This window comes from Cebus imitator, unplaced genomic scaffold, assembly GCF_001604975.1.
Source record: "Cebus imitator isolate Cc_AM_T3 unplaced genomic scaffold, Cebus_imitator-1.0 Scaffold159, whole genome shotgun sequence".
NCBI lineage: Eukaryota > Metazoa > Chordata > Mammalia > Primates > Cebidae > Cebus > Cebus imitator.
The window spans coordinates 1,600,465-1,612,463 of record NW_016107474.1 but is presented as its reverse complement, the minus strand read 5'-3'; the positions used below and the strand labels follow the sequence as shown (position 1 = coordinate 1,612,463).

At 59.1% G+C, this 11,999-nt stretch overlaps 1 protein-coding gene across 6 annotated transcripts in view; it reads right to left on the bottom strand.

Moving 5' to 3' along the window:
- The window catches only part of LOC108314634 (oxidative stress-induced growth inhibitor 1), a 54,976-nt gene that overhangs the window by 31,182 nt on the left and 11,795 nt on the right, over positions 1-11,999 (bottom strand). For 4 of the 6 annotated variants that reach the window (XM_037743904.1, XM_037743906.1, XM_037743905.1 and 1 more), the window contains 2 exons: positions 8,962-9,112; positions 2,638-2,662 (listed from right to left, as the gene is read on the bottom strand). In XM_037743904.1, coding sequence (XP_037599832.1) covers positions 2,638-2,662; positions 8,962-9,112 — 176 coding nt within the window. Of the gene's footprint in view, positions 1-2,637; positions 2,663-5,641; positions 5,855-7,844; positions 9,113-11,999 lie in introns of those variants that run through there. The other 2 variants (XM_017543594.2, XM_017543591.2) reach the window with 2 other exon arrangements.

The following is an 11,999-nucleotide window of genomic DNA, read 5'->3' as shown; positions in this document are numbered from 1 at the left end:
ACACCTAATCTCACCCCTACACTCATTCCTCCTTCCCCAGCCATTCTATCCACACACACCACTCCCCTATCTATACCCACACCAAGTCCCACCCACCCCTACACAAGGCTTTGAAGCTGCTGCACTGAATCAGAACCTGCCTGCACCACTGCCCCCCGACCATGTGAGGAATGTCATGTGCCATTTCCAAGCCTCGTTTTTGTCACCTGGAAAGAGGGTGGGGGTTGATTCTTGTCTCAGTAGGATCACAGTGAAGATTAAAGGAGAAAGCACATTCAAGTCCTGGTGCACAATAGATGTTCAGTGACTGCTGCAGCCTCCAACAGACCTAACTCTCTGCTGAGCAATGGGAATCAAACCCCTCTGGACAAGCCACGCCTGCAGACTCTCATTTCCCAGCCATTTGATGCAGAGCAGCTGGGACGATTGACATCTTCAGCCAAGCCAAGAGCGCAACTCTGTCCTCAGAGAGCCCTATGAGGTGGGTGTTGTCATTACAATTCCCATTTACAAATAGGGAAACTGAGGCTGGAGAGTTTGGTGACTTGCCTGAGGTCAGAGCCAGTATGCCACTGAGCCAGGACTTGATCTCAGGCAGTCAGGCTCCAGGACCTGGGACACTCTTGCTGGAAGCACATCTCACACCCACATTCACCCCGGTGACAGCCCCCCATGGCCACATGTTGGTGGCTGGGAAGATGGAAGACCCGAGGAGGAGGAGGAACAGGCTCGGCCTTTGTGGTGGCTGCAGGAATGAAACTGAGGGTCCCACAGCTGTGCTCGGGGGTGGACAGATGGCCTCTGATGGGAGGAGCCCGAAGCAAGGACAGAACCCCATCTGTGCCCAACGGGTGGCCAGGTACTTCCCGCCCATGTGTATACGCTGCAATGGCTTCTGCGGACTGCACACACAGGAAGCCACACACGCACACAAGCTGTACACACACTTGGGGTGTACAGCCATGGCTAGAGGCCCACACATGCTCTGCAGCAGGCGAGAGACCCACACTGGACACATGCACTGCCAACAGCCACACGCTGCTGCGTCACCGAGAAACCAACAAACAGCCACGCTCTCACCAACACACACGTTCACCAAGTCTACAGACATTTACCGAGCCCTGCGGTGTGCTGGCTATCAGGCCCAGGAGAAGCGACAAACCCAAATCCCTGCCTCTCAACCTGCTGAAGGAGCCAGGCCAGCACACAGGCAATGACGCTGAGGGTGCCAGAGACTCCATCTCAGGGGACAGCCCCCTGACTTCCCCTGGCTCATGTCCAAGGCTTTTCAGTCTGCAATGCTATGGCCGTTCTTCCAGCACCAGCTCATCTCCCTACGTCCATCTCCCTCCTCCTCTGCTCTGTACAGAATCACTACTGATGGGCCTTCGTCACCAGAGGACTGGGAGCAGTCACCATCACCCCCAGGGATGCGGGGGGGCAAGGTGGGAGACTTCTCAGAGCTGATTCAAGCCCAGACCTGTGCCCCTGCCCACCCACCCCCCACCCAACTCCAGCCTCCAACTCCACCCTGCCACCGCCCTCAGTAGGAGACGTCAACAGGAACCCCCAGGCATGAGGCGGGGTGCTGGGGACCCAGGCCAGAGCTGCCATCCCCAACTTCAACTTGTGCAGGAGAGGAACTGGGGCCAGAGGTGTTGGGGACCAAGGGCCCGGGGGCAACTCACAGGGTCTCTGTTGCCTGCTCTTCCCCTGAACAGGCTAAGTACTTGAAAAACACTTGTTTTTAAAACGCTTTAAAAACATTTGTCACCCACACCTCCTCCCTGGCTTTTCCTCAAAACCCAGGGAAGTAGGCAAGGCAAGTGTTACTGCGCCACTTTAGCCACGGGAAAACCGAGGCCCAGAGAGAACACGTCTTGGCTGAAGTCCACAGCAAGCTGTGCCGTGCCTGTAATAGTGACTATGGTATCTACGAAGTGTGGCGCTTTTTGTCAGCTGAGGCTCAGCTGGGCCTTCCTAAACGTACTTATTCTCAAGCACTTTCTGCAGGTGGAGCCCGTCCAAGGAGTCAGCAGAAGCCGAGTGCTACGAATTCTGTGGCCACAATGAGGGTCTGCTCCCATTTTTGAAGAGGCTAAGAGATACCGGGAAAAGGGCCCAGGTGTACAGGAAAGGCTCCTCTTCTTTCACGCAGCTGGGCAACCCTGGGGCAAACTGCTTAACCTCTCTGGGCCACCATGGTATCAACAGAGGTAAGAGCGCTGACTGCTCAGGCTGCTACAAGGAAGAAGTGCATCAAAGCTTGTAAAGAGCCTAGCGTGAGGCTGGGGGCTTCCTGGGCCCCAGCCTGGGCTCCTCTGGTCCAGCCCATCTACAAAAAGACCTAACATACACCCAGCACTTACCACGGCCAGCCATCGTTCTTGGTATCACAATGACTTACTGAGCCCTCGAGGTGAGGGGATCCCTACTAAATAGGCCCTACTAGGATTCCCATTTTACAGATACGGAGACTGAGGCACAGAGCAGAGGAAGGATTTGGCCTTCTAACTTCAGAGCCCTGCCCTCCAAACCTTTAGGCTCAAGGTAGCTCGTGTCTCCTATCCCAGGTCCCTTCCCCATGAAGTACGAGGACAGGAGCGGGGCGGCAGGCAGCCTAGAAAACAAACTCACCATTTTTGTCCGCGCGGCGGAAAATCTGCAGAAAAGAGAGGTCGAGTTAGCCCTGGGCCAGGGAGAGGCAAGCCCTTCCCGAGGCTTCTGCCCGGATACCAGGAGCAGCTTAGGGCCCAGCAAAGCCGAGCTCCCCTTCCCTCTCCCAATCCCTGGGCTGGGATCCAGGGGGAACAATGGAAGCATGTTACAGGCAGAGGCCCTCCCCTCGCCTACATGGAAGCAGCTGCCAGCACCACCAGCCTGCCCCTGGCCACGCTGACAGACACACGCAGGCCCACGGCCATCCCCGCAGGTGGACGTCCACAATCATCAGTCCACGCGGCCTCACCTACCGCTAAACGCTCAGCCGCACACAATCACTCTGAATTAGCGTCCCAGGGAGCACCACAACTTTTACCACCGCAGTCCTTCCAGAACCCCCGGTGTTTCCAGGGAGGTTGGGCTAAGTCCAACGGAGGTGTTTGCAAGACTTGGTGACAACGACAGCCACGGGCAGGACTGCGTTAATTTGGGGGTGCAGGAGCAGAAAACAGGATGCTAAGAGCTCAGAAAAGCAGCCTCCACGAGGTTCAGGCTGCATTAGTCAGGGATAGGTGGGGGCAGCCCCAACGCTGGCCTGAACCTAGAGACCAGGTGCCTCGTCTTCCTGCCTTTCCGGTGACATCAGAATCCCTGGGACAGAGGTGCTCCCTTCCCTCAAGGTCAGGCTGGCGGGTGCTACTTGCCCGGCTGAGGCTCCAAAGCAGCTTTCCGCCCCTTCCAACACCATCACCTGGAGCGCTTTCCAAACCTCCTGAGCCAAGGCCACACCCCAGGAGGCTTGAATCAGCTGCTGTGAGGCTGGCTCTGATTTCAGCATTTTTCAAGCTTCCCAGGCACACTCAGCATTGACACCTGTGCGCCAAGACCTTGCTATTCACAGGAGCAGTTCCAGGCCCTGCAGGAGTTTGCAATGTGAGGTGTCCCACCTACTCTGTGCTGTAGTGCACTCAGACCCCTCACTGTAACCAGCACTTTAAAGCCTCAGAAGGATCCCACTCCCTTCCTGGAGGGGCCCCCACCCCTCTTACCGGCTTGTTTTAGCAAAGAGGGCACTGAGACCCAGGGAGGGGGGCAACAGGTGTACACTTCCCTAGACACCAGGGAGGGCTGCTGGGGCCAGGTCAGCTACAGAGGAGGAGGAGGTAATACTCACTGACCCTTCCACTCTCGGTCCTTGCCTTGGGGAAAAGGACAGGAGCCCCCGCCCTCCACCCCTCCAAGCAACGAGACAGGGACACCTTGGCCATTTCCAGGTGCCTGGGTGGTGTGACTGAAGCACAGCTCCGGAGGACCTCTCAAACATTACCTCTCCTCCTGGCTAAACCTCAGACCCCCAGGCCCTCCTCAGAGCTCCAGCCTGGGCACCCTGAAGCCCTGTTCCTGACTGCGCAAGGTTCCTCAAAGCTGGGGGTCCCTATCTAGGTATCCCAGATCCCCCCTGAGGCCAGGAACCAGGCAGGTGCCAACTCTGGGCAGGAACCCTGAACACACGAGTGACAACACAGGGCTAACACCTGGTAACGTTAGCCAGCTGCAGGAGTCTACACGAGCACCCCCCCCGCCCCGCCCCCGCTCATCATTCCAAGTGGCAGGTCCCCAGGCAGAGGCTCAGAGCCCCCACCTCACAGGGCAAGGCTTCCCTGAAGGGCAGCCTGGGGTGGCAGGGCTCAGTCCAGGACTTTCAGTGGGAGCTCTGCTGGGGTCCTGGCGCAGGGCGTGGCGGCACAGGTGTGTGGCTGGCTGTGTGTGAGTGCGTGTGTGCGTGCTTAAGTGAGCGTGTGAGTGCGTGTGTGCGTGCCTAAGCGAGCGTGTGAGTGCGTGTGTGCCTGTGAGTGTGGCACTCTAGAGCTCCCCACGCCCTGTCCAGCCCTTCCAGTCTAGATCCTGCAGAGGGTTCCAGGAGCAGGGAAGAGGAGAGAGGAAGGAAGAGAATCCCCCTTCTCACAGGGATCTGCGATACACACGTGTACACATTCACACACACCCCCAACCCTCCCGGAAACCCACCACATAGCCAGAGGCAGCCCCCAGCCCCACTCTGGAAGGACCCTGGCTGAAACACCTAGTCCACACCCCCAGACGCCTCCTTCACCTCCTCCCAGCGCTCTCTGCAGGGAGAAGTCTTCCTCCCCCAACCCACTCCCTGAAGATTCCTCCCTCCCGGGTGGGGCGAGGGGGAGGGTGACATGGGCTTCCCAGAGGTAGGTGGTTTGGGTCCCAGGGGAGTTAGAAGGGGTGAGGGGTGAGTGGTAAATGAAGAGGACCCAGCGCTCAGTAGGGGAGGGGGTGTGGGGAAGGGAACAGAGGACAGCAGAGGGCTTGGAATGGAAGGGAGCGAGGTGGGGAAGGCCAGAGGAGTCCCGGCTCAGGGCTGATGGGCGGTGGCTCTGACAGTATGGAAAGGAGACGAGAAGACAGAAGGCGGGCAGGGGACTTCACTTTTAAAGTGGCAGTGGCGGGGGCAAAGGGTCTTTGGGCGTGAGATGAGGTGGAAGGCTCAAGGTCTAGAGCGAAGAGAGGCAGGGGTTGTTGGAGGCCTCAGAACTAAGTATCCCTCCGGACAGGATCCGAGATGGGGAGGAGGAGGGGGCTGGCGACGGCGAGAGGCTCGTGTCCCGCAGGGTAAAGGGTGGGGGTGTTGGCTGGGACAAAACTCAGGGGACGATGGCCGGGTCCGGGGGCTCACGGATCCCCACTGCGGGCGGGCAGGGATCCCGAGGAGCGCGGTTGGAGGAGCGGAGGAGGGGGTCTCTCGGTGCAGGGAGAGAACGGGGCTGGAGGCTCCCGCTCTGGGACGCGGAGGGGCGGAGAGACGCCGGGGGTCTCCTGCCCCGGTAAGGGGGCCTCGCGGGTCCCTACGGAGGCGAGCTAGGGCGGCGTCGGGGTCCGCCCGAGGGGCGGAGGGGGCTCCGGATCCCGGCAGAGGCCACGGCGGGGGTCCCGGCCGGCGCGTACTCACGTCCAGGATGACGGCGGTGCCCCCGCGCGGCGAGGCGGGGCCGGGGCCGGGGCCGGGGTCCGCGGGGTCCGCGGGGGCCAGCGGCGCCCGGGGCTCGCCCATCCTGGCGCCCACCCAGCGCAGCAGCCCGCCCAGCGCTCGGCCCTGCGGCGGCGGCTCCCGGAGCAGCCTGTGCGCGCCGGCCCTGCACAGGCGCGCCGCCCGCTCGCACATCGCGCCGCGCCCGCCGCCGCCGCCCGGAAGCCCGCCGACCCCCGCCTGGCCGCGGCCCGCCCCCGCACGACCCCCTCCCCGCGCGGCCCCGCCCTCCCTCCCAATGCCCGCGCGGCCGCGGACACCGCGGGGACTGGCCGGCGCCGGGGGGGCGGTCCGGCCGGACCCTGAGCCACGTGCCCGCTCCCCGCCGCCCCCACCCCCGCCGGACGGGCGCCGGGCCTGGGGACTCCCTGCTGGGGCATGGGGCGCGGGGCGCGGGGCGCGGGGCGCGGGGTGCGGCCGCAGAAGGGGCTGCCCGGAGGCTCGGGGAAGTTGGGGCCTGGGGGCGGGGCGGCTCCCCTGGGATCTGGTCCCCAAAAGTCTCCTGCTGCCCCCGCTTCTAAAGTCCCCCCCTCCCACTCGCGACGCTCTGCAGGGGCCTGAGCGCGGGTGTCCAGCGAGCCCAGAGCGCCCTCTACCGGCTCCAGCCCTGGGGAGCGGCGCCCACGCACCGCGGCTCCGTCACACCCGCGGGCGCCCACCCTTACCTCCCGCGGGGCGCATGCCCCCTCAGGCCGCCGCCTTCATTACACAACTGCCAGAACCAGTTTTCACCCCAGAACATCTTTCCTTCCCACTCCATCCACCCATCCATCTATGCGCCCTCCCACCTTCCCTCCAATCCATCCATCCTCCGCCTCCCATCTGTCCGTCCATGCACCCACCTGCCCTTCCACCCACCCACCATCCTCCCATCCGTCCATACACCCACCCACGCACCCACACTCCCATCCATCCACCCACCCACCATCCTCCCACCCATCCATCCACCCACCCACCCACCCATTTATCCTCCCTTCCTCCCTCCCATCCATTCACCCACCGGCCCACTCACCCTCCCATCCTCCATCCATCCATCCATCCACCCACCCACCCACCCATCCTGCCTCCCATCCATCCACCCACCTATCTTCCCATCCATCCATCCATCCGTCCATTTAAAAGCTGAGTTAAGGAAAACCCACTAGGTGTCAGGCAGGTGCCCAACTGCTCGGTTCTAGCAATGGGCAAAACAGATGGTGTCCTTGGCCTCCAGGAGCTTACATCCAAATAGGCGGAGTCAAACACTGAAGTGATTCCACAAATAAATGAACAATTAAAACCGAATTGCTGGCCGGGTGTGGTGGCTCACGCCTGTAATCCCAGCACTTTGGAAGCCAAAGAGGGCGGATTACTTGAGTTCGGGAGTTCAAGACCAGCCTGGCCAACATGATGAAACCCCATCTCTACTAAAAATACAGTAACTAGCTGGGCGAGGTGGGGACACCTGTAATCTCAGCTACTTGGGAGGCTGAGGCAGGAGAATTGTTTGAACCCAGGAGGCAGAGGTTGCAGTAAGCAGAGATTGCACCATTGCACTCCAGCCTGGGCGATGGAGTGAGAGTCTGTCTCCAAAAAATAAAAAAATAGAAAACTAAAACTGAATTGTTATGAAAGGTAACACCTTGGAGTGTTTGCTCGGATGGCAGTGGAGGGGTTTATGTCAGAAACAGCTTCCAAGAGGAAGTGATTCTTATGCTGAGAGATTCCAAGGAAGAGGAGTTATAGAAAGGCAGGAAAATGTCCTGGGCTGAGGACCCTCTGTGCAAAGGCCCTGGGGCAGGCAGGGAACCAGCCAGCAGGAGGAACTGAAAGGAGGCTGCCTGGCAGAACAGAGAGAAGGGGGGCCTGGAACAGGCTGGAGGGAGGCGGGGCTCCAGTGCCCTCCTGGACACCACTCCCTGCACACACCCAATACTCCTGCCCCCGGGCTCCAGTACAGCTGCCTGCTCAACTGCTCCCACACTTGGGGCACCATCCTTTGCACCCCAAGGCCCCAGCCATGGACCTCATCTAGGACCACATGGCCCAGCTCTCCTCCCCCAGTCTCCTTCCCTCCCTTCCCTCCAGCCCAGTGCGGGGTCCCAGGAACGCAGATCCCTCCCTGAGCACAGAGTCCTCAGACGCATGAGTGCAGGCGGGCACTGGCTTTATTGGGACCTGCTTCTAGAAAGCGCAGGCGTGCAGGCTTCCTGGCTGGGTGCGCAGCTGCTGCTGGTGATTCCAGCTCACACTAGCAGGTTACCCCCAAAATCCTAGGTCTAGGCCGACCCTGGTCTGCGGCCACTGTTACCACCTTGGACACTGGTCTAAGTCCAGAGAAGCCTGGGCCCCCTGCTCCTCTTAACCCCAAAGGCCAGCTACATGGGCTGACAGCCCTCCCCGGGGTGTTGTTGGATGGGCTCTGGATCCAGCAGGTATGTGGTCATCTCTGCCCTCTTCAGGGCCTGGCAGCCAGCGGGCCTGGCCGGATGTTAGGGCGGCTTCCTGGTCTCCTTCCTTAGCAGGGAGCTGGCCACAGCCAGGGCGCCCCCCTGCACAAACCTCACGAAGTTGTCCCCAGCCAGTGGCCCCACAGCGTACAGGCCCTCCTGGCGGGTGCTCTGGTAGGTGAAGGGGTCCACGTCAATGGGGTTCCTTTTGGCGCTCAGTGGCTGGTCAGGGTCCACTGCAAAGTCAGCCCCTGCCCGGGGCAGGAAGGAGAGGTCAGGGTGGGAGCCAATGAGGACCAGCACCAGGGAGACCCCAAACACCTTCTCAACACCCTCGAGGTCCTGGAACACGGCCTGGCGGTCTTCCTTGAAGAGCAGTAGCCGGTGCCCGGGGAGGCTGCGGTAGCCCTCGTAGGGGCTGGGCGACAGGATGGACTGCTCCCGCATCATCTGGTGCACCTTGTGGTACTCGGGGTACAGCATCTTGGGCAGCTGGTTGAACACCAGGCCGGGGTCGTCCACGGCCCGGCGGAAAGCATGGATCACAGGGAGGTTGTAGTGGCGGGCAAAGAGGACTGCGTCGGCCGCCGACAGCCCCGCGCCGATGATGAGGACAGGGTCTGAGGCTGGGGTCACTGCCCCTACCCTTGTGGCCGCCTCCAGGGCAGACAGCTCATGGTGGACGAAGGGCAGGGCCTCGCCGGGGACGCCCAGCCGGGCTGGGCTGTCGAACGTGCCTGTGGCAAGGACCACGTTGCGGGCCCACAGCGAGAAGGGCTGCCGGCCCTGGTCCCTGGTCAGGAAGCCGCTCACCTGGAAGAGAGGGCTGGGGTCGGGGGTCCTCCACTCCACGGCTGTGACTACAGCACCGGACACAAAGTTATGCCCCAGACCCTTCTTGACGACGTAGTCCCTGTAGTAGTGGGCGATGTCCCCGGCCGTAGCCCGGCTGTTTCGAAGGCCTCTGTCGGGGAGGATGCAGGAGGCCAGAGTCAGACACTGTTAGGGGCTGGGGGCTTGGGGGGCTGGGTGGAACAGGAGAGGTCCAGGGCAGTGTCAGGCCCTGGAGCTGGAGTAGGCTGTAGGACAGGGCCAGGTAGTTCAGCCTCTCCAAGCCTCAGTCTCCTCTTCTATAAAATGGAGCTAACAAGGGTACCTCCTTCAGAAGAGGTGGTGTGGGGTGGAGTGCAGAGTGCAGCCTCCAGAGCCACACTGCCTGGGTTCGAGTCCTGACTCTGCCATCATGAACTGTGCCTTTTTCCCATTTGCAAAATGAGGGAGATGCTGATGGCAGGACCTATTTCATTAGGTTGCGGAGAGGATTTGGTGACCTGATAAAACACAGGACTTAGGCTTAGGCTGGAACCTGACTGGTAAGAAGTGCCACGCAAGGATGGGCCGCCAGGATTGTCACCTCAAAGGGTTAAACATGGTATGCTTCCGTTTTTATAAAGTTCGGGAACAGGCAGAACTCATCTACAGCGCTGGATGCCAAGAGGGTTTACCTCCGGGGAGGGGGGAGGGGATCCTGATGGGAAAGGGCATGGGGGCTTCTGGGGAGGGGTTCTGTTAATTGAATCTCTGTGCTTACCTTGGCAAACTTCATCAACCTGTACTCATAGGAGTTACTTACTTTTCTATATGTAGTTAATTTATTTATTTATTTATTTGAAAAAGAAAAATGTTTTTTTTGAGATGGAGTCTCGCTCTGCAGCCCAGGCTGGAATACAGTGGGCAACCTCAGCTCACTGCAACCTCTGCCTCCAGGGTCCCAGTTCAAGCAGTTCTCCTACCTCAGCCTCCCAAGTAGCTGGGATTACAGGCATGAGCCACCATGCCCAGCTAACTTTTGTATTTTTTAGTGGAGATGGGGTTTCACCATGTTGGCCAGTCTGGTCTTGAACTTCTGACCTTGTGATCTGCCTGCCTCGGCCTCCCAAAGTGCTGGGATTACAGGCTCCTGCCACCACACCCGGCCTATATATAGTCAATTTAAAAGTTGATTTAAAAACTCCCACGTGCAGCCCTCACCATCCTTCCCAGCCCACACAGCAGCAGCTGGAGGCATTTTATTGTTGATGTTTTTATCAGTTTCCAGGGGCAGTGGTGGTGGGGTTGAATGACAAGCTTTGGCATCATCCTAGCACCTCCCTGTATCTCACTGTGCGACCTTAGATGAGTTAATTTACCTAGCTTGTGGGCTTATGGTTCAGGGTGAACTCCCTTAGGGGAGAAGCCCGTGCCACATGCTGTCTGGCTGAATGTCGCAGGAGCTGAGAATGGACACCCAGGGCCGTGTGGGTCAGCCCAGCGCAGCCTGTCTCTGACCCTGGAATTGATCTCTGTGGGCCTGTCATTTTCCTGCTCTCAGTCTTTGTAAAGATGGTGATACAGAACGGTCCCAAGAGTATGTTCCATGCAGAGTTATTTGTAATAAAGACACAGCGGAAAGAATGAACACTCCAGGGCTGGCAGGGGCAGGGGGTGCTGGTAACCTTGGTAGTGCCGGGAGGACAGGGGGTGTGTCTGCAGTGGTTTTGTGCTCTGACGTCTAAGCTCAAGGCCTGGCACATAATATGCATTCAGTGAAGATCTGCTGAGCAGGGGATGCTCACTCGCCTTTGGGAATATTGTGAGGCCACGTAAAGGGATGCTTTTGAACCCTGCCACATCACCACATGACGTGCTCGGGACAGAATGTGAAAATGCAAAAGTAGGCTAGGAGAGGCTGTGCTGACAAGTGACACTGGAGTTTCTGTCTGCTACTAACACAGGACCACGGGAGCCTGGAGGTCTTCCTGCCAAACATGCACAAGAGTCTTTGTATCAGACAGACAGCGAGGCCTGGAGTGCCTGCCGTGGGGGACACAGGCCTGGTTACAGCCCGGGGCCGAGGAAGGAGGGCTTCCCCTGAGAGGCAGACTGCACCCCAGTATCTGCTCTGGGACAGCCTCTCACTTGAGTGGACACACCCCAGAATGGGCAGGGGCTGGAACTCCTTTATTCTGGGATTGAACCAACCTGTGAGAGGAAAATCAATCTTGGGGCCCCCAAATCACTAAGCTAAAGGGCCAAGTCCAGCTGCGAACTGCTCAGATGGAAGATTCTATTCTATTCAAAGCGCCTCGGCTTGCTGAGATAAATGCACATCTGATTGCCTCCTTGGTTACAGCCAATCAGAAACTCAGAAGAACCAACCGTTTGTCTCTCACCTATCTGAGACCTGCAAACCCCCTCCCTGCTGGAGCTGTCCCGCCTTAGGACGGAACCAATGTACATCTTACATATGTGGATTGATATCTCACGTCTTCCCCAAATGTCTAAAACCAGGCTGGGCCTGACAGCCTTGGGAACATGTTGTAAGGACCTCCTGAGGCTGTGTCAGGGTCACGCGTCCTCAGCCTTGGCAAATTCAACTTTCTTTTTTTTTTTTCTCGATACGAAGTCTCGCTCTGCTGTCCAGGCTGGGGTGCAGTGGTGCAATCTCGGCTCACTGCAACCTCTGCCTCCCGGGTTCAAGCGACTCTCCTGCCTCAGCCTCTCCAGTAGCTGGGATTACAGGTATCAACCACTACACCCAGCTAATTTTTGAATATTTAGTAGAGATGAGATTTCACCATGTTGGCAAAGCAGGTCTCAAACTCCTGAACTCAGGTCATCTGCCCGCCTCAGCCTCTCCAAGTGCTGGGATTACAGCCAGGAGCCACTGCACCCAGCCTAAACTTTCTAAATTAACTGAGACCTGCCTCAGATATTCAGGGTTCACAAGCCGTTTCTCCAGGGTGGCCATGATGGAGCAGGAGCCAGACGGGGAGGAAAAAACCCAGGAGTAAAAGGGTGGGGGGAAAAAC